The 23,232-nt window shown below is 45.9% G+C and overlaps 1 protein-coding gene across 1 annotated transcript in view; it reads right to left on the bottom strand.

Annotated features, from left to right (window-relative positions):
• Positions 1-18,537: 18,537 nt before the first annotated feature.
• LOC134984065 (zinc finger protein 850-like) overlaps positions 18,538-23,232 on the bottom strand; it is a 119,987-nt gene continuing 115,292 nt past the window's right edge. The window contains exon 7 of the mRNA XM_063949704.1: positions 18,538-21,997. Coding sequence (XP_063805774.1) covers positions 20,174-21,997 — 1,824 coding nt within the window. The 3' untranslated portion in view covers positions 18,538-20,173. The remainder of the gene's footprint in view (positions 21,998-23,232) is intronic.

Genomic DNA, 23,232 nt, shown 5'->3' with positions numbered 1-23,232 from the left:
GATACATGCATTGCATTGCAAGAAAGTGACTGAGGACGGGAAGAGCAGAGTCCCAGAAAAACCCTCCAGAGGAAGAAGCTGCAGAAGCGCTGAACTTGCAGGCTGGAACCCCAGTAACCAGAGACTAAGAGGTAATAAAAATGGCCTAGTTGGGTACGATGTATGTTGAGAATGATGTGGGACAGTCAGTGTTGCTAAACCCCAATCAGGTGAAGAAAAGATCCAGACGGGCCATCGAGATTGGAGTATCGGTTGTAAATCTGGGAATAATTATATGGATGGGGGGATTATTGACTTACTACTTATTGACAAGGATGACTGAGGGCCCAGGGAAGGGTCAGTCTCTGATGACCTTTGAGGAGGTAATACATCCTTATCCTAGTTATGTAGCTCTCATCACACCTCTAGACACTAGAAACGAGAGGAAGATAAAAGAGGCTAAAGAGGTATACCCAAATAGATGTCAGCAGCTACCCCCAATAGCCAGATGTATTTGTAAATATTGCAGACGGAACGCTGAGCAAAGATGTATAGATTGGTGCCACGATGATCCATTGCTTTTTGGAGGTGCACGCACAGTCAGAGCCCCCATAGAACAGACCGAGTGCCACAAGATGGTAAATGTGTATAGATGTATCTGCGTACACTGTGGAAGGATCCCATAGAATGATTGCATAGTATGGTGTTATGAAGGTGAGGAGAGGAATCAGACACAACACTCAGACACACACCATACAATCCATGGGGGAATCAGGAATGATCAGGAATGGCTCCCCGAGGAAAGGGAAAATAAGAATAAAAACACAAAGACAGATGAAAGCCCCTATGATGGCCCAGTGAGAAAAGCTAGAGTATATGAGAGGAACACCTTTGTAGAACTGGCCCCAGCTGCCGCCCATAGTAATGCTTTCTGTGTAGTACCACCCAAACATGTGGGAGAAGCTTATAAGACCTGCTTCATATGTATTCCAATAACAATAGAAGAAATGCAGAAGATAGAATTGCTACCAGGAAAAACATCACCTTTATAGACATTAACATGGAAACATTAGGGACCAACAACCCGGAAGATAAAATCGGGCGGTATCTCACCTCTAGCTATAAGCTGGAGATCCAGCCTAGTATATCTGAAAAGAACTGTTGGGATATTGTTGTTGGTAAGCCACAGTTTGAGTCTTTAGGGGTTACCCCAAAGTGTACTTCCTTGGTAACAATAAGCAGCCCTAGAATTGATATATACATGCCCAGGGGCTTATTATTAGTATGTGGGGATATTGCATATTCTTATTACCCAGCAGATCACATGGATATTTGTTATTTAGGGAGACTCACTTTTGTAGCAGCTCATGCAAACATAACTACTTTGGACTCTCACAGTAAAGAAAAAAGGTCTTTAGATCCTGATTGCCGATCTGACTTACCATTACTTAGCGAGGCACAATACTCAGCATTAGCCTTTTCACTCATAGGAGTCCCAGGACTCAGCCTGTATAACACAAGGGTGATAAATAGCATAGCTTGTGGATTGGCTAAAACCATAAATGCCACCAGTACGGCTATTGCTCTTATAAATGAAGAACTCAGAGAAGTAAGAGATGGTATGATACAAATAGAGTAGCCACTGACTACCTGTTACTTAAAGCAGGAAGTGGTTGTGAACAATTTAAAGGAATGTGTTGTTTTAACATCTCAGATAATTATAATCCCATTGAACAAAAGGTTAAGTTGTTGCAGGATATACAAGAACATATGACCCAATCGGCTGGTTGGGACCCCTTCCAATGGATGGAAGCCAGAATTTCAAAAATTTACTTTACCAAATATTACACTGTTATGATAATAATTCTTATAATCTTTATCATTTATATAACAATCAAATGCTTGCCTGTCCTTGGACGCTCGTGTGAAAAAATACTCACGGCCTGAAAAGAAGCCACGGAGCAAGCTTATGGTAATGACCCCAGTTACCTACACTGCAGTACCCCACACATAGCAATATAGTAGTATTATCACACATAGCAATATAGTAGTATTATCACACATAGCAATATAGTAGTATTATCATCACACATAGTAATATAGTAGTATTATCATCACACATAGTAATATAGTAGTATTATCACACAGGATAGCAATATAGTAGTATTATCACACATAGCAATATAGTAGTATTATCACACATAGCAATATAGTAGTATTATCACACATAGCAATATAGTAGTATTATCACACATAGGTAATATAGTAGTATTATCACACATAGCAATATAGTAGTATTATCACACATAGCAATATAGTAGTATTATCACACATAGCAATATAGTAGTATTATCACACATAGTAATATAGTAGTATTATCACACATAGCAATATAGTAGTATTATCACACATAGCAATATAGTAGTATTATCACACATAGCAATATAGTAGTATTATCACACATAGTAATATAGTAGTATTATGACACATAGCAATATAGTAGTATTATCACACATAGTAATATAGTAGTATTATCACACATAGCAATATAGTAGTATTATCACACATAGTAATATAGTAGTATTATCACACATAGCAATATAGTAGTATTATCACACATAGCAATATAGTAGTATTATCACACATAGCAATATAGTAGTATTATCACACATAGGTAAATTATCAGAAATATACTCTTAATAGGTGCTTACATGCTCCATATACACACACGTAGTGAGAAGGAACCACAACTTATAGCCAGGTTGTAGAAGAATAGAACACATTCTGTCGCTACCTCTTTCATTTCCCTTATCTGTCCAAGTTTTCTGGAGAGTTGAGACTTTTCACATCGATACTCAATGGACTTGTGCCGGCGATTGCATCCAGAGAACGGGTTTTCCTTTTCCTATCTCATATCTCACACTACTACACTCATTTGGGGAAAATTAAGTTGAATACGATGAATATTTGATTCATTATATGTTGTGTTTAGAGATTAAACAAAAGGCAGGAATGATGAAGAAAAATCAAATATACATCTGTATTGCCTCAGAAATTGTGCTTTTATACATATAGCATTTTAGCATCGGTAATAAATATCTCAATTCTCATATAGAGGTAATTCTCCTGACAGTAATGTTTTCTTCTCGACCTTTGTGTTCTATCACCTGACAGAGACTTCGTATCTATCAATAGAGACCCTTGTATTTAGATAACCAGAACTTAATGACATTTTATGAGGTTTTTATGTCAGGAGAAAGAGGTCATGATAATGAATATCTGATGGACCTTCGCTTTGGACAAACAACATGCCATGATGAACAAGAATGACCTTTATGCTGACAAGGCCTACTGAGAAGTCCAACTGATGTGACTAGGAGATCCAAGACTTATGGAGCCAGTCTGCCATCTTCAGGAGTAGATCGGCCGTGCAATTAGCTCAACTGACCATCTTTGGCACTTCCGGTTATTCACCATCAGCCAATCCATGTTCCCCATGATATCTAGATGCACACCCCATTGATTGATCAGTTATGAATTATTGTATAATCATGTACTATATATATATATATATATATATATATATGTAAGCCTAAATGTCCTGAAGACACAGGTATCATTGATGAAGTCTGTCTTGGGTCACGCTCCTCTGCGCAGAATAATGGGCGTGACCTCTTATTTGATAATAAATTCTATATGACGAATATCATCACAACGGAGACTCCCTAATTCTTTTATGATAAATAGACATTATCAGGAGCGACTGATCCCGGGGACAGAAGCTGCTCGCACTTTATCTTTCCTTCTGGTGCTGGTGCTGGTGCTTTCCCTGCTCTCATTGTTCCCAGTCACTGCCCCACGGCACATGGAACATAAGTAGAAGGGGGATTCAGCGTATATACACCAGAGATTCTTTATATCTATCAGAGGAAGGATCTCTACCAGAAGCATGGTTATAGCACTGTTTATATAACAGCATATATTATCATTATTACAGGCTGCTACTCTCTCCCCAACCTCATTCATTCTTCAGATGTTATATTTCTGTAGCGGGTGCTGGAGATACAGAAAGGTGGTTCTCCTGATTTGTGGACTCATTACATACAGACGTCATTACTAGTCACTGGTTACTACTCGTTATCTGACTGATTTATATTTATATCAGGCGTCACTCAGTGATTGGCAATAGTATTGTGTAGATACATGTTGGGACAACTTAGCAGGCCTTTGGAACGAAACAGGCAGAAAGCTGGATATTATCTATGTACTAACCTTGGAATAATATAATGTATACCTCACTCTGTGACAGGGTTTCATATTGTATACCTTGTTACAGGGAATATCCCTTCTCAATAACAATATTGGCCCTCATTCCGAGTTGATCGGTCGCAAGGCGAATTTAGCAGAGTTGCTCACGCTAAGCCGCCGCCTACTGGGAGTGAATCTTAGCTTCTTAAAATTGCGACCGATGTATTCGCAATATTGCGATTACTAACTACTTAGCAGTTTCAGAGTAGCTCCAGACTTACTCTGCCTGTGCGATCATTTCAGTGCTTGTCGTTCCTGGTTGACGTCACAAACACACCCAGCGTTCGCCCAGGCACTCCCACCGTTTCCCCGGCCACTCCTGCGTTTTTTCCGGAAACGGTAGCGTTTTCAGCCACACGCCCCTGAAACGCCGTGTTTCCGCCCAGTAACACCCATTTCCTGTCAATCACATTACGATCGCCGGAGCGAAGAAAAAGCCGTGAGTAAAATTACTTTCTTCATAGTAAAGTTACTTGGCGCAGTCGCAGTGCGAACATTGCGCATGCGTACTAAGCGGATTTTCACTGCGATGCGATGAAAAATACCGAGCGAACAACTCGGAATGAGGGCCATTGTCACAGAAGTGATACAAATGTGTAGAATTGGATATGCATGCCTTAGAGAACTGTGCTCTGTTACAGGGTTACACATGATATGCTCAGTCACAGGAGAACATCTTTTATTACCAACAATATTGTTTTATTCAATGTGCAGATCTTTGTGATGTGGTCAATTATCAATTTATATATGTACCGAATGGGTAACACATGTGATTGAGGATTCTGCTCTGGTACAGGGTTTTACAATGATATACTTGGTTGGTACTTATTTCATGCCTATTGAAAAATCTATCTTAAATAAAAATAAAAGTTATGTTTTAATTTATTCATGAAACAAAGAAAAAAGAGTGCGCCACACATCAAGGCTTCTTTAGATATAAGCCCACTAGCGTTTTTTTCTAAACCCCCTAACCAGTCATTGCAATTTGCTTAATGGCGCACCTCCAACCAGATTAGCTAATCTTTGGTATTAACACTTTCGGATTATTCCCTCTATCGGTTGGTTCATACATAGAAGGATCATAAAACAATTATCATTTGGGCCTGTGCATAGTCCCTCGGTCTTAACGTCTTCCCTGGAAATACTTGTGGATGGAGCCCTTCATTCGCTTTGCCAGGATTCAAGGGTGGTCTATCTGTTGAAATCAGAGCACTACATTTTGGCCACTGTGCTCGATCCTAGGTTTAAAGCCTACGTTGTATCTCTTTTTCCGGACACAAGTCTGTAGAGGTGGAAAGACCTGCTGGTGAGAAAATTGTCAGCTCAAGCGGAACGTGACCCGCCAACAGCTCCTCCTTCATTTTCTCCAGCAACTGGGACTGCGAGGAAAAGGATAACATTTCCGAGCCCACCCGCTGGACACAAAAGTAACAATACAAGTGACACATTAACAGGAAATTGTTTCTGTCACCATAGCGACAATTATCTGGAAATAAGATAATACACAGACACATAAAAAGACTCAATGGAAATCTTTTGTTTTTAAACAACTTTATTTGATATCTTTAATACACAGATTTTTCTCTATATTTTAAACTTAAAAAATACTTTACTCTGCACAACATGGATAAAATATCCTTAAAGCACAGAAACAATTCAGGTTACATTATAGTATTGCAGGTAAGTAAAACAGATCAGGAGAGCCAAAACCCTATGGGGGTCATTCAGACCCAGCCGCAATAGCGGTCCACAGCAGTTTACTGGTGGTAACAAAATGCACATGCACAGCGGCCGCGCAGACACACACATTGTGGTCGCATCCCTGAGGGGTGAATGCGGGCGGGCCGGGACTATTTTCCAGGGGCTGCATGATGTCACATCTGTGTTCATCTCTGATTAACCCCCAATAAGCTTCCAGAGTGCACCTCATATCTCATCTTTTCCAAGTTACTACAAATGATATGAGATCGGTAGCAGCACTACTTTCAGGATTATTACAAAGAACACACATAAAGGCTGACACAGCAAATAACAGTGACACATACAAGGGATTAATTAGAAATAATAGGATTTTGGTACCTACCGGTAAATCCTTTTCTCTTAGTCCGTAGAGGATGCTGGGGACTCCAAAAGGACCATGGGGTATAGACGGATCCGCAGGAGCTTGGGCACACTATAAAGACTCAAAACTGGGTGTGAACTGGCTCCTCCCTCTATGCCCCTCCTCCAGACCTCAGTTAGAAAACTGTGCCCAGAAGAGATGGACATTTCGAGGAAAGAATTTTATTGTTACAAACACAGTGAGTGTCATACCAGCTCACACCTCCAACACACCGTAGAACGTGACATTCAGTAGAATGCCAGGCAACGGCATGAACAAAACACAGCCACATGCTGGGAAAAAAAAAAAATGTAACACAAATCGTGTGTCCACATAAGCGAAATTAAAAAAAACCCTCATGCCATGGCATGAACAACGGTAGCAACCGCCTGGTAACGGATATACACCACCCAGGTGTAGCCAAAAGCAACCACTGCAGACACAGTACGCACTGGGCCGGGCGCCCAGCATCCTCTACGGACTAAGAGAAAAGGATTTACCGGTAGGTACCAAAATCCTATTTTCTCCTACGTCCTAGAGGATGCTGGGGACTCCAAAAGGACCATGGGGATTATACCAAAGCTCCAAAACGGGCGGGAGAGTGCGGATGACTCTGCAGCACCGAGTGAGCAACATAAGGTCCCCAAAATCAGGGTATCAACTTGTAAGCATAGTAGAAGCGTCTGACCCCGAACAAGAATTCGCTCGGCAAAGCTGAACCACCGAGACTCCTCGGCCATCCGCCCAAGAAGAAACCCATCTTCCCAAAAGAAGAAACCTCCACCGACTTCGGTGACGGCAAAACAGCCGTAGAACGAACATGCAAAACTTCAACACAGATTCCGCATGTAACTGACTGTATAAAAGTCTCCCCAATCAAGATGGGAACATACCAGACCCACAGGGCCTCTGTTTTTCCAAACTGAGCCAAATTGATGACCTACATACTAAAATCCCAGACTAGACCAAGGGAATTTGAACCAGCTAATGCCTAAGTAACCCCCGGCATCAGCGTGGGCTGATTTCAGTGAAAACCAGAAACCACTCTTGGTAGAAGTATCAACCGGGAACTCAATTCCTCTCTATCCACCTGAAAACTCAAACAAAGCTCTTGTGAGCAAAAACCACCACTTCCGACACCCGCCTTGCGGACGGCGAAGTCCATAGCCTGATCACTCTTCAAGAGAGAAATTTCGTACAGGAACTTATTAGGCTTGTCTCCACATCGGCTTGTATAGCTAAGGACGAGCTAGCTGAAAGTCCACCCTGGATACACACCGAGACACATAACTACTCCCCCAACGGTGGAAACGTTGTGCCATCAGGTCTTTCGTAGCCTAAAGATTTGAAGAGGCTACTTCACCTTTCGGCTTAGGACCTGACATTCTACCGTCCCGTCATCAGACGCAGCCGCGGTACGTCCTAATACACGCCCTAATCTTGTTGCAACCTTACTTCACGTAAAGGAAGAGGTAGTAATTTTCTATTATTAAACTATGAAAAAGTGGATAGCAAACCCTCGCTGGCTAGACCATATTTTAAGTGGATCATCAGAGCCTCAGATCATCTTACGCTTACCACTGTCAGAAAGGTGAAAACGGAGAGGCCACCTAGACCGACTAAAAACACCCACGGTGTCACGAGGATGTCTACTGCTATATATTGAGTGTCCTTTAACCTGGAACAATCTCCTCGAGGCCTCCCGTTGAGGAGAGACGCCAACATGTCCAATTGCGACATTCCGCAAAACCTTGTCACATCTGGGAAATCATCTCGATAATGACAGAATCTTTCACGGCTGGATATCGTGTCCGCAGAGGAAATCTATTTCCGCGTCGTTTGCCTCCGGAAAGAAGACTGCTAACATATCATTTACCAGACTACCCACTCAACTGCAACTGTGCATCTTCTGTCATTACAGCTTTTTCCTTATTCCGCTCTAGCGGCTTACTTACGCCATTGCTGACAAGTCGTCTGGCAAAATTAACACGGCAGAACACGAAGAGTATGTTCATCTAAAATCAAGAAAGGTTACAGCAGACAAGTTTCCCAACTTGATCACATCCTCTGAAAATACGTCCCCTGGAAAGGACTGCTCTCCAGCTTCGGAGATCTGTATGCACGGACAGCAAGATCTAAACCTGGATCCCTAACCGTCATTCCTCTAGAGGGAAAGAACCGAGCAGACAGCACAGGAGCGAAGTCCTGGCCGTTCTGATTATATTCCGGTGGATGCGCAGGTGAGACCCGGACCATACTTCTACCTGGTCCCATGAAAACCGCTCTGGTATTAAACCTGCTCACCGCAAAAGGTTTCTTATGCCGCCTCCATCTGTCCTATTAATGGAACCTATTGATGAGGTGTCCTCTCAAATCCGATCCCACTCTGGATCCTCAGATCTCTTTCCACAGGAAAACCACTGAACCTTAACCGGTCAGTATCAACTCTGAAAACCAATTCAGACATCTGCGTCGTTGGGAACACCAGGCCAATCCCTGCGCCGAAGAACAATCAGAGATAAGCAACGATATGCACCTTTTTACAGGGGTAACCAGACAATCTCCTGAACGTGGCGCACCTCTGTATGCCAGATCCATTAGAAAAAATAGCAAGGAGAAACAACCGTAACTCAGAATTTACCCCTTTGGCTTCTATAAATAACTCACCGGTCCTTGTCTATTTCTGGACTAACTGAAAATTAGTAGACAAGTGGTCACTGGAGTGGGGACCAGTCATATAGACTCAGCGACAAGTGGTGTATGTAGTGGAAACAGAAAACCACTTCCACGTCTGCGAGCCTAACAAAGCTGCAGAACACTTACCTTTTCACCTTCCACTGTGTATCGAACCGGTGAAACCGACTGCATCCCACAAAAGAATGCGTCGCCAACCGTTGTGAAGGGGATTAACTCACTAATTTACACTTACCAGCGGATACCGCCGAGATTGACTGAAGAGAGGTCACCCCAACCAGTTGTATACCTCCCACCAGGATCACCCGGAGATCTCCTCCGCAATATCTTTCCCCCCCCGGTCGCACCACCTGCTGTCACGTGGCAGCCTGCTGTAATGTTATAAGAACAAAATAAATATATATATATATATATATATATATATATATATATATATAGGCAAGCCTACCCACTCTGGGTAGGATATTCTATCGGATGCTTACCCGACTACAACACACCCTCAAGTGCATACATTGCAAATAAGGTCAAAGTATAAAAATAAAATTTTCACTTAGCTGCCTGTGTATGATCCTTTGCGACCGGGCTCTGCGTCGACCAGGAGTTGACTGTCATAATTTTCTCTCCGCGTTGTGCAGAGAATAGTATTCGGACTCCTTGAGAGAAACGAAGCCAACTCGTCACGGCCAATCTAGAGCTTAACCAACAGGGCGACCAGCACATACTAAGAATACCATTAATTCAGCATTCATGGATATACATCAAGTAATACACAATAAAACACGTATATCCCAACCATGCATATATAACCTATATCTACATATATACACATATAGATATAACCCATACGCAAGTGGTTAGTCTAGACCCGTCAGGTCCCTAGTGATAATAATCTGTGCTGATATGTCCCCGAAATGAATCTACCAGGAACGTTATGGTCGACAGGACTTAGTAAAATGTCGACATCGATGAATAGTAAGTGGGTAAAAATTAATCCGGAACACCGAGTGGTCTGAGGGAAGCCTACAATTCCAAATTTGAGGACACTCCCCCCTCATATACATATACGTATATATAGACCTACTTATATACCGGTACGAGGCCAGAACTGGGCATCCATACTCAAATGCATCTGCCCTATCGTGTTTATACACAAACACCCGCTTGCTAATACTTAATTTCCATTTATTTATTTATTTTTGAATCAAGTACCGCCATTTTTCCCTACAGCAGCCTATGAGAAAGGCCTCACACCTGCCGACGTATGTCGACTAATCGATAGTGGGTTACAAACGGGAACAGGGAATTTATGTAATATAAAAATTTGACTACGCGTCCATTATAAAACCTAATGCTATATGAGAATCACATAGCATTAAAACCCAGTCCCCCCCCCTCCTCCCGCCTGGCGGGATCTCGGGGAAATGGCGCTGATTTTATGAGGGCTAAGCTCCGCCCCTTCCCGGCATGTTTAGCCTCCGAACAATAATAAGAATTTACTTACCGATAATTCTATTTCTCGTAGTCCGTAGTGGATGCTGGGGACTCCGTCAGGACCATGGGGAATAGCGGGCTCCGCAGGAGACAGGGCACAAAAGTAAAAGCTTTAGGATCAGGTGGTGTGCACTGGCTCCTCCCCCCATGACCCTCCTCCAAGCCTCAGTTAGGATACTGTGCCCGGACGAGCGTACACAATAAGGAAGGATTTTGAATCCCGGGTAAGACTCATACCAGCCACACCAATCACACTGTACAACCTGTGATCTGAACCCAGTTAACAGCATGATAACAGCGGAGCCTCTGAAAAGATGGCTCACAACAATAATAACCCGATTTTTGTAACAATAACTATGTACACGTATTGCAGACAATCCGCACTTGGGATGGGCGCCCAGCATCCACTACGGACTACGAGAAATAGAATTATCGGTAAGTAAATTCTTATTTTCTCTGACGTCCTAAGTGGATGCTGGGGACTCCGTCAGGACCATGGGGATTATACCAAAGCTCCCAAACGGGCGGGAGAGTGCGGATGACTCTGCAGCACCGAAAGAGAGAACTCCAGGTCCTCCTCAGCCAGGGTGTGCCCCTGACCAAGTAGCAGCTCGGCAAAGTTGTAAAGCCGAGACCCCTCGGGCAGCCGCCCAAGATGAGCCCACCTTCCTTGTGGAGTGGGCATTTACATATTTTTGGCTGTGGCAGGCCTGCCACAGAATGTGCAAGCTGAATTGTACTACACATCCAACTAGCAATCGTCTGCTTAGAAGCAAGAGCACCCAGTTCTTTGGGTGCCTACAGGATAACAGCAAGTCAGTTTTCCTGACTCCAACCGTCCTGGAAACCTATATTTTCAGGGCCCTGACAACATCTAGCAACTTGGAGTCCCCCAAGTCCCTAGCAGCCGCAGGTACCACAATAAACTGGTGCAGGTGAAACGCTGACACCACCTTAAGGAGAAACTGGGGACGAGTCCGCAGCTCTGCCCTGTCCGAATGGACAATCAGATATGGGCTTTGTGAGACAAAGCCGCCAATTCTGACACTCGCCTGGCCGAGGCCAGGGCCAACAGCATGGTCACTTTTCATGTGAGATATTTCAAATCCACAGATTTGAGCGGTTTAAACCAATGTGATTTGAGGAATCCCAGAACTACGTTGAGATCCCACAGTGCCACTGGAGGCACAAAAGGGGGTTGTATATGTAGTACTCCCTTGACAAACTTCTGGACTTCAGGAACTGAAGCCAACTTTTTTCTGGAAGAAAATTGACAGGGCCGCAATTTGAACCTTAATGGACCCCAATTTGAGGCCCATAGACACTCCTGTTTGCAGGAAATGCAGGAATCGACCGAGTTGAAATTTCTTCGTGGGGCCTTCCTGGCCTCCCACCACGCAACATATTTTCGCCACATGTGGTGATAATGTTGTGCGGTCACCTCCTTCCTGGCTTTGACCAGGGTAGGAATGACCTCTTCCGGAATGCCTTTTTCCCTTAGGATCCGGCGTTCCACCGCCATGCCGTCAAACGCAGCCGCGGTAAGTCATGAAACAGACATGGTACTTGCTGAAGCAAGTCCCTTCTTAGCGGCAGAGGCCATGAGTCCTCTGTGAGCATTTCTTGAAGTTCCGGTTACCAAGTTCTTCTTGGCCAATCCAGAGCCACGAGTATAGTTCTTACTCCTCTACGTCTTATAATTCTCAGTACCTTGGGTATGAGAAGCAGAGGAGGGAACACATACACCGACTGGTACACCCACGGTGTTACCAGAACGTCCACAGCTATTGCCTGAGGGTCTCTTGACCTGGCGCAATACCTGTCCAGTTTTTTGTTCAGGCGGGACGCCATCATGTCCACCTTTGGTCTTTCCCAATGGTTCACAATCATGTGGAAGACTTCCCGATGAAGTCCCCACTCTCCCGGGTGGAGGTCGTGCCTGCTGAGGAAGTCTGCTTCACAGTTTTCCACTCCCGGAATGAACACTGCTGACAGTGCTATCACATGATTTTCCGCCCAGCGAAGAATCCTTGCAGTTTCTGCCATTGCCCTCCTGCTTCTTGTGCCGCCCTGTCTGTTTACGTGGGCGACTGCCGTGATGTTGTCCCACTGGATCAATACCGGCTGACCTTGAAGCAGAGGTCTTGCTAAGCTTAGAGCATTGTAAATTGCCCTTAGCTCCAGTATATTTATGTGAAGTGAAGTCTCTAGGCTTGACCACACTCCCTGGAAATTTCTTCCCTGTGTGACTGCTCCCCAGCCTCGAAGGCTGGCATCCGTGGTCACCAGGACCCAGTCCTGAATGCCGAATCTGCGGCCCTCTAGAAGATTAGCACTCTGCAACCACCGCAGAAGAAACACCCTTGTCCTTGGAGACAGGGTTATCCGCTGATGCATCTGAAGATGCGATCCGGACCATTTTTCCAGCAGATCCCACTGAAAGGTTCTTGCGTGAAATCTACCGAATGGAATCGCTTCGTAAGAAGCCACCATTTTTCCCAGGACCCTTGTGCAATGATGCACTGACACTTTTCCTGGTTTTAGGAGGTTCCTGACTAGCTCAGATAACTCCCTGGCTTTCTTCTCCGGGAGAAACGCCCTTTTCTGGACTGTGTCCAGAATCATCCCTAGGAACAGTAGACGTGTCGTCGGAAAAAGCTGCGATTTTGGAATATTTAGAATCCACCCGTGCTGTCGTAGAACTACTTTAGATAGTGCTACTCCGACCTCCAACTGTTCTCTGGACCTTGCCCTTATCAGGAAAGCGTCCATTTTCTTTTAAGAAGAATCATCATTTCGGCCATTACCTTGGTAAAGACCCGGGGTGCCGTGGACAATCCAAACGGCAGCGTCTGAACCGATAGTGACAGTTCTGTATCACGAACCTGAGGTACCCTTGGTGAGAAGTGCAAATTGGGACATGTAGGTAAGCATCCCTGATGTCCAGTGACACCATATCATCCCCTTCTTCCTGGTTCGCTATCACTGCTCTGAGTGACTCCATCTTGATTTGAACCTTTGTATGTAAGTGTTCAAATATTTCAGATTTAGAATAGGTCTCACCGAGCCGTCTGGCTTCAGTACCACAATATAGTGTGGAATAATACCCCTTTCCTTGTTGTAGGAGGGGTACTTTGATTATCACCTGCTGGGTATGCAGCATGTGAATTGTTTCCAATACTGCCTCCCTGTCCGAGGGAGACGTTGGTAAAGCAGACTTCAGGAACCTGCGAGGGGGAGACGTCTCGAATTTCCAATCTGTACCCCTGGGATACTACTTGTAGGATCCAGGGGTCCACTTGCGAGTGAGCCCACTGCGTGCTGAAACTCTTGAGACGACCCCCCACCGCACCTGAGTCCGCTTGTACGGCCCCAGCGTCATGCTGCGGACTTGGCAGAAGCGGTGGAGGGCTTCTGTTCCTGGGAATGGGCTGCCTGCTGCAGTCTTCTTCCCTTTCCTCTATCCCTGGGCAGATATGACTGGCCTTTTGCCCGCTTGCCCTTATGGGGACGAAAGGACTGAGGCTGAAAAGACTGTGTCTTTTTCTGCTGAGATGTGACTTGGGGTAAAAAAGGTGGATTTTCCAGCTGTTGCCATGGCCACCAGGTCCGATGGACCGCCCCTTTATACGGCAATACTTCCATGTGCCGTCTGGAATCTGCATCACCTGACCACTGTTGTGTCCATAAACATCTTCTGGCAGATATGGACATCGCACTTACTCTTGATGCCAGAATGCAAATATCCCTCTGTGCATCTCGCATATATAGAAATGCATCCTTTAAATGCTCTATAGTCAATAAAATAGTGTCCCTGTCAAGGGTATCAATATTTTCAGTCAGGGAATCCGACCAAGCCCCCCCAGCGCTGCACATCAAGGCTGAGGCGATTGCTGGTCGCAGTATAACACCAGTATGTGTATATATACGTTTAAGGATATTTTCCAGCCTCCTATCAGCTGGCTCCTTAAGGGCGGCCGTATCTGGAGACGGTAACGCCACTTGTTTTGATAAGCGTGTGAGCGCCTTATCCACCCTAAGGGGTGTTTCCCAACTCGCCCTAACTTCTGGCGGGAAAGGGTATACCGCCAATAATTTTCTATCGGAGGAAACCCACGCATCATTACACACTTCATTTAATTTTTCTGATTCAGGAAAACTACAGGTAGTTTTTTCACACCCCACATAATACCCTTTTTTGTGGTACTTGTAGTATCAGAAATATGTAACACCTCCTTCATTGCCCTTAACATGTAACGTGTGGCCCCAAAGGAAAATACGTTTGTTTCTTCACCGTCGACACTGGAGTCAGTGTCCGTGTCTGTGTCGACCGACTGAGGTAAATGGGCGTTTTAAAGCCCCTGACGGTGTCTGAGACGCCTGGACAGGTACTAATTTGTTTGCCGGCCGTCTCATGTCGTCAACCGACCTTGCAGCGTGTTGACATTATCACGTAATTCCTAAATAAGCCATCCATTCTGGTGTCGACTCCCTAGAGAGTGACATCACCAATACAGGCAATTGCTCCGCCTCCTCACCAACATCGTCCTCATACATGTCGACACACACGTACCGACACACAGCACACACACAGGGAATGCTCTGATAGAGGACAGGACCCCACTAGCCCTTTGGGGAGACAGAGGGAGAGTTTGCCAGCACACACCAAAACGCTATAATTATACAGGGACAACCTTTATATAAGTGTTTTCCCTTATAGCATCTTAATATATATAATTATATCGCCAAATAAGTGCCCCCCCCCTCTCTGTTTTAACCCTGTTTCTGTAGTGCAGTGCAGGGGAGAGCCTGGGAGCCTTCCCACCAGCATTTCTGTGAGGGAAAATGGCGCTGTGTGCTGAGGAGAATAGGCCCCGCCCCCTTTTCAACGGGCTTCTCCCGTTTTTCTGACAACCTGGCAGGGGTTAAATACATCCATATAGCCCCAGAGGATATATGTGATGTATTTTTAGCCAGTATAGGTACTTTCATTGCTGCCCAGGGCGCCCCCCCCCCCCAGCGCCCTGCACCCTCAGTGACCGTTGGTGTGAAGTGTGCTGACAACAATGGCGCACAGCTGCAGTGCTGTGCGCTACCTCATGAAGACTGAAAAGTCTTCTGCCGCCGGTTTCTGGACCTCTTCACTCTTCGGCATCTGCAAGGGGGTCGGCGGCGCGGCTCTGGGACCGGACTCCATGGCTGGGCCTGTGTTCGATCCCTCTGGAGCTAATGGTGTCCAGTAGCCTAAGAAGCCAATCCATCCTGCACGCAGGTGAGTTCACTTCTTCTCCCCTAAGTCCCTCGTAGCAGTGAGCCTGTTGCCAGCAGGACTCACTGAAAATAAAAAACCTAACAAAACTTTTACTCTAAGCAGCTCTTTAGGAGAGCCACCTAGATTGCACCCTTCTCGGCCGGGCACAAAAACCTAACTGAGGCTTGGAGGAGGGTCATAGGGGGAGGAGCCAGTGCACACCACCTGATCCTAAAGCTTTTACTTTTGTGCCCTGTCTCCTGCGGAGCCCGCTATTCCCCATGGTCCTGACGGAGTCCCCAGCATATACTTAGGACGTCAGAGAAATATATATGTATACATACATATAAGGCTTTAAACTGAGCAGGGGGCTATATACTGGGATAAACCCCCTGTATGTACCCTTTTATGCACCACAATACAGCTCCCCCCGTGCCCCGAACCTCGGAAAGCGTTGGTGCGTGGGAGCGACAGAGCGCAGCGTCCTGCTGTGTTATGGTGCCCTGGCGGGGTGAAAACACCCGGTGACCGGGTATGTTCCCCCGCCCGGGATTTTTAACAAACGCTGCCCAGGGCACTCCCCCCCAGCGCCCTGCACCCATGGAGCCGGCGGCGGGGAGAAAATGGCGCGCAGTGCGCTATTAAACACTGGCGGGGGTCCGGGGACACGGAGCCTCGGCCCCGCCAGCATAAATAATCATGCTGCACAGTGCTCTCTGTTGGCGGGCGTCCGGGACACGGAGCCCCGGCACCGCCAGAGAGCCGCTCTGTTTGTCCCTCTCGGCGCTCTGCCCTACTGGTGTGCAGAGTGCAGTTACACGCTGGCGGGGTCCTTGGGCACCGGGCCCCGGCCCCGCCGGACTTTATGTAAAATAAGATGTCCGAGGGCGCTCCCCTCCCCAGCGCCCTGCATCAGTAAGAATCAGCGGCGGTATAAAAAGGCGCGTAAAGCGCTACAGTACGTTGCCGGGGCACGGGGATCCGGAGCCCCGGCCGTACCTGGTATAAAGCACAAAAATTAAAAATATATATAAATAAATATATATAAACAAATATGTATAATTATACACTGGCCCCCTGGGGGGGGCTGACCACTGAGGGAGGGGGGAGAGGGGTGCTTCATGCTGACGGGGGTTAGGAACTACAATGCCCAGGCACTGATCCACTTTCAATGTCAGACCCCAGAAAACCCCAGTAACCTGCTGCCCAGGGCGCTCCCCCCCCAGCGCCCTGCACCCTGAGAGTGCGTTGGTGTGTGGGAGCATGGAGTGTAGCACGACGTGTTACCTCAGTTACTGAAGTCTTCTGCCGTCCTGATGTCTTCTTTTCTTCTCATACTCACCCGACTTCTTTCTTCTGGCTTCTGTGAGGGGAATGACGGTGTGGCTCCGGGAACAAGCAGCTAGGCGCACCAAGTGATCGAACCCTCTGCAGCTAATGGTGTGCAGTAGCCGAGAAGCAGAGCCTTGAAACTCACAGAAGTAGGTCCTGCTTCTCTCCCCTCACTCCCACGCTGCAGGGAGCCTGTAGCCAGCAGGTCTGCCTGAAAATAAAAAACCTAACAAAAGTCTTTCAGAGAAACTCAGTAGAGCTCCCCTAGTGTGTGACCCATCACTTCTGGGCACAAAGTCTAACTGAGGTCTGGAGGAGGGGCATAGAGGGAGGAGCCAGTTCACACCCAGTTTTGAGTCTTTATAGTGTGCCCAAGCTCCTGCGGATCCGTCTATACCCCATGGTCCTTTTGGAGTCCCCAGCATCCTCTAGGACGTAGGAGAAAAGGAAGCAGAATCATCATTAGGTCTAATTATCAACTGGTTCTGTGCGGGACCCATACACCTCTTTACTGCCTCCAGCAGCCCCTGGTACTGTACTGTGGCCATCCGCCCAGTCTCCCCCCACTACTGCCTCCCACCCTGTCCCCCCAACCTCTTTCCCCCACTACTGCCACCGCCCTGTCTCCTTCCACTACTGCCACCCACCCTGTCTCCCCCCACTACTGCCACCCATCCTGTCTCCCCCCACTACTGCCACCCACCCTGCCTCCCCCACTACTGCCACCCACCCTGTCTCCCCCCACTACTGCCACCCATCCTGTCTCCCCCACTACTGCCACCCACCCTGCCTCCCCCCACTACTGCCTCCCACCCTGTTCCCCCAACCTCTTTCCCCCACTATTGCCACCACCCTGTCTCCCCCTACTGCCCCCAGCTGTCTTCTTCCAGTACTGCCACCCACCCTGTCTCTTTACACTACAAATGATGAGATCGGTAGCAGCACTACTTTCAGGAATATTACACAGAACACACAAAGGCTGACACAGCAAATAACAGTAACACATACAAGGGATTAATTAGAAATAAGCATAATAATCATTGAGTCTAATTATCAACTGGTTCTGTGCGGGAATCATACACCTCTTTACTGCCTCCAGCAGCCCCTGGTACTGCACTGCGGCCATCCGCCCTGTCTACCCCCACTCATGTCACCTGCCCTGTCTCCTCCCACTACTGCAACCCGCCCTGTCTCCTCCCACTACTGCAACCCGCCCTGCCTCTCCCCACTACTGTCACCGTCTCCCCCCACTACTACCACCGCTATCTCCCCCACTATTGCCACCCCCCATCTCCCCCCGCTACTGCCCCATCTCCCCCAACTGCCACCCGCCCTGCCTCCCCCCACACCTCAGTGCTGCTTGGGGACAATATTACCCACTGACAGTGCCTCCGGCAGCCCCCGCTACAGCACTAGTGCCACCACCCTGTCTTCCCCCTGACCTCTCAGCATTGCTTGGGGATTCTTGGTGCTGGTGGTAACAGTCCTTCATGTGCAGGTGGAAGTAAGAAAGCAGGGCAGTAAGGAGGCAGAAGCTGGTTCTGGTACCATGGACCCTGGTCATGTAGGACTGGGAGAGTCAGTAAGATTATGTAATAGAGTCACCATCTTACAGGCAGCCAGTGCAGGGAGCAGAGAATGGGTGTTATGTGGCAGGAACGGGCTGGTTAGGTAACAGCCTGGCTGCTGCATTCTGTACAAGCTACAAGTGGTGCAATTCTTTTGCTGGGAGACCCAGGTAGAGGACATTGCAGTAATCTATGTGTGATGATACAAGTGCATGTATGACTGTAGGAAGATCTTCTGAGGGAAATAAGTGCTGGAGTCTGGTTATGTTCCTCAGATGAGGATCTGATTATGGCAGATACCGATGTCTAAGTGTCACTCCACCATCCACGATCCAGGACACCAAGATTCCGCACATGATCAGCATTTTGTAACTCTGAACCCCCAAGCGTATGTCTGGTTGGTAGTAAAGCTGAGCTGTAGCCCTGCCCTTTGTTGGTGAGCGTCTATCATAAGGACCTGTTTCACCAGGACTGAGTCACAGCCAACTGGCATCACCCACACCTGGAGCTCAGCTAGACAACCATTTAGGATTGGTACTGGGTTCTCAATCTAAACCTCAGCAAAACATCTATTCTAAATGTATGTTCAAATCTCATGTTAGATAGTTTTGTGATTTCTGGTTTTCTTTGTAATTTAAAATACCTGTGTTTCAAAGTCTGGTCAGTGCCGCATATTTAATCAAGGCAGACTGGGCTGGTGTCTGCTTAGTCAAACACTGGGTAATTTAGCTCCTTTGATTAGTGAGACATTTGTCTCAGCTGTAGTTGTGTCAATTTACCATAATATATCTGTAGCTTCAGCCATGCACAGCTGTGCGTTAAAATACTTAAAGCGTTCTTATCTCTAAGCGTTTTGAAAATTAACAGTTAAAAAAACAGTTGAACAAACATTGATGAACATCAAGAAAGAAATCCAAAACATTATGTGGACTCATCAAACCTCGAAAACGAAATTACCAGGACTATGCCCACTAACCCTCTGGCAGTGAACATCAGTAGTACCTTACAGGCCTACCCCTCAAGGATGGACTAGTCCACCGAGGGTAATCCTACACAGTGCGCCGCACCTGGTACCCTGTGAGGGTGGAATACACAGCCCATGGTAGTTATTACCCAAAATGTATATTTTTTTATTTTTGTCTGTGTGGTTTATCTTTTGATGTGTAATACTTAATTCTTCTGTATTATGTGCATTGTTTGAGTTCTAGTTGGCGCCTCAGTGCTGCTCTGCCAAGCAGCCTTCGTTTTTAGTCTTACATGTATAATATGTCGAGTCTATTGTACAGTTGCAATGTGCAGTATGAACTCATATGTGTAATGTATGCTATGTTTTTCCCCCTTCTTATGCTATGCATTCCCCTTTCATGTTGCTGCTTGGTGATGCATTGTACCACAAACAATTCCTAGTGTACGTGAGTACACCTGGCCAATAAAGCTGATTCTGATGATTTATTTCTCAGAGTATAGAAATGGCTTCTCACCTGTGTGACTTCGCTGATGTCTAACAAGAACTGATTTGTGTGCAAAACATTTCCCACACTCAGAACATGGAAATGGCTTCTCACCTGTGTGACTTTGCTGATGGATAACAAGTTGTGATTTCTGTGTAAAACATTTCCCGCACTCAGAGCAAGAAAATGGCTTCTCACCTGTGTGATTTCTCTGATGTCTAACAAGATGTGATTTAAGTGCAAAACATTTTCCACACTCAGAACATGGAAATGACTTCTCACCTGTGTGACTTACGTGATGTTCAACAAGACTTGATTTCTGTGTAAAACATTTCCCACACTCAGAGCAAGAAAATGGTTTCTCACCTGTGTGACTTCTGTTATGTCTAACAAGAACTGATTTGTGTGCAAAACATTTCCCACACTCAGAACATGGAAATGGCTTCTCACCTGTGTGACTTCTCTGATGTGTAACAAGAACTGATTTGTGTGCAAAACATTTCCCACACTCAGAACATGGAAATGCCTTCTCACCTGTGTGACTTTGCTGATGGATAACAAGTTGTGATTTCTGTGTAAAACATTTCCCGCACTCAGAGCAAGAAAATGGCTTCTCACCTGTGTGACTTCTGTGATGTATAACAAGATCTGATTTCCATGCAAAACATTTCCTACACTCAGAACATGGAAAAGGCTTTTCACCTGTGTGACTGCGCAGATGTGCAACAAGTTGTGATTTACTTACACAACATTTCCCACACTCAGAGCAAGAAAACAGCTTCTCACCTGTGTGACTTCTGTGATGTATAACAAGATTTGATTTGTGTGCAAAACATTTCCCACACTCAGAACATGGGAATGCCTTCTCACCTGTGTGACTTTGCTGATGTGTAACAAGTTGTGATTTCCATGTAAAACATTTCACACACTCAGAACATGGGAATGCCTTCTCACTTGTGTGACTTTGCTGATGGGTAACAAGTTGTGATTTTTGTGTAAAACATTTCCCGCACTCAGAGCAAGAAAATGGCTTCTCACCTGTGTGACTTCTCTGATGTATAACAAGTTGTGATTTCCAGGTAAAACATTTCACACACTCAGAACATGGAAATGCCTTCTCACCTGTGTGACTTTGCTGATGGGTAACAAGATGTGATTTTTGTGTAAAACATTTCCCGCACTCAGAGCAAGAAAATGGCTTCTCACCTGTGTGACTTCTCTGATGTCTAACAAGATGTGATTTAAGTGCAAAACATTTTCCACACTCAGAACATGGAAATGACTTCTCACCTGTGTGACTTACGTGATGTTCAACAAGACTTGATTTCTGTGTAAAACATTTCCCACACTCAGAGCAAGAAAATGGCTTCTCACCTGTGTGACTTCTGTTATGTCTAACAAGATGTGATTTAGAATAATAAGATTTCCCACACTCAGAGCAAGAAAATGGCTTCTCACCTGTGTGACTTTGCTGATGTATAACAAGATCTGATTTGCATGTAAAACATTTCCCACACTCAGAACATATCAGTGGCCTTTCACCTGCCTTACCTGTCTGTGGCTTTGTGTTCTGTGTAAAACATTTGGCATCTATAGAACACGGAAACACTGTATCTACTGTCAGAGCTGTAACAGATGCACCAATATCAGAGTGATCAGGAGAACATTTCCCAGGATCAGAGGGATCAGCTGATAGAGCTGGATGTATAATTGGGGTAATGGGGTTATCTCCTGGAGAATCCTGTCTACTGTCATTATCTGTTATGTCACAATCCGGGGATAACATTAGATGTCCTTCTGAGATATTCCTGCTTGTGTGTCCATCTGCTGGAAATAAAATACATTATGGAAATGTGACATTTTCTGTAACAATATTAATCTTGTAAACAATAGGAGAAGACGACTCTCTGGGACACTTAATTGTAAATGTGTGTGTATAATAAAACATAACTTTTAATGAAGGCTTTATAATATTGTGTCTCAGACTATCATTGTGTCCACCCTCCTGAGAACACTCACAATAACAAATGTAATATTATAATAAGACTTAGATGTATCTCTCTCTTGTACTGGTAACTAACCATGAAGTATAAATGGACATGTAGTCACTCGCCAAGTCCTATGTCAGCACCAATGTAAAACAATGGATGGGGAACATATCGTATGAATTGGAGATTCTAGATGAACAATAACATCAGTCATATGAGCTGATGGATCAGAGAAATGTCTCCTAACGTTACTCCTGGAAGCATTGGTAAGGTAGCATTCCTTTATGTGTGTGCTCATACACTGGTAAGCCTGTACATGTGTTACTCACCCTTATATAAGGTATATTCCTACAGCAGAGTAGGTGTGGAACAAGGTACTTTACATGCAATACACCATATGATACCCTGTAATCATCATCATCATCATCATCTGCTTAGTTATAATCTACTATTTATTACGTCCTAGAGGATGCTGGGGTCCATTTAGTACCATGGGGTATAGATGGGTCCTTTGGGAGCCACTGGCACTTTAAGAGTTTAATAGTGTGGGCTGGCCCCTCCCTCCATGCCGCTCCTACCAGACTTAGTTTAGAAAATGTGCCCGGAGGAGCCGGTCACAGCTAGGGGAGCTCCTAGGATTTTTCCTCATTTTTTTATTTTCTAGAGTTAGTTAGGTTACAGGAAGGCTGCTGGCAACAGCCTCCCTGCTGATCGCAAGCCCATGAGGCGACTGCTCACTCCCGCAACATGGCCGCAACCCCCTAACAAAGCCACAAGAAAAGTGGCGAGTACAGCGCCGGCGGCCCGGTTAGCGGGTCGCTGGCGGGTATGGCGGCACAAGGGTGGGAGCACAGCTGTGACAGGCTGCGCTCCAGGAAGGCTCAGCAACACACGCAGTCACGCAGCTAACAGGCGCTAATCCCCCGGTTATCACTAAAATCCTCAGGCCAGTATAAACAATTAGTGCAGAAGCCGCCCGACATTAGAAGGGGCGGGGCTTCCTCTCAGAGCGGATCCAGCACTCACCAGCGCCATTTTCTCCCTGCAGATCATAGGAACTAGGACACTG

This window comes from Pseudophryne corroboree, assembly GCF_028390025.1.
Source record: "Pseudophryne corroboree isolate aPseCor3 chromosome 3 unlocalized genomic scaffold, aPseCor3.hap2 SUPER_3_unloc_33, whole genome shotgun sequence".
Lineage (NCBI taxonomy): Eukaryota > Metazoa > Chordata > Amphibia > Anura > Myobatrachidae > Pseudophryne > Pseudophryne corroboree.
The sequence above is the reverse complement of the archived record's forward strand: the minus strand, read 5'-3'. Positions and strand labels throughout refer to the sequence as shown.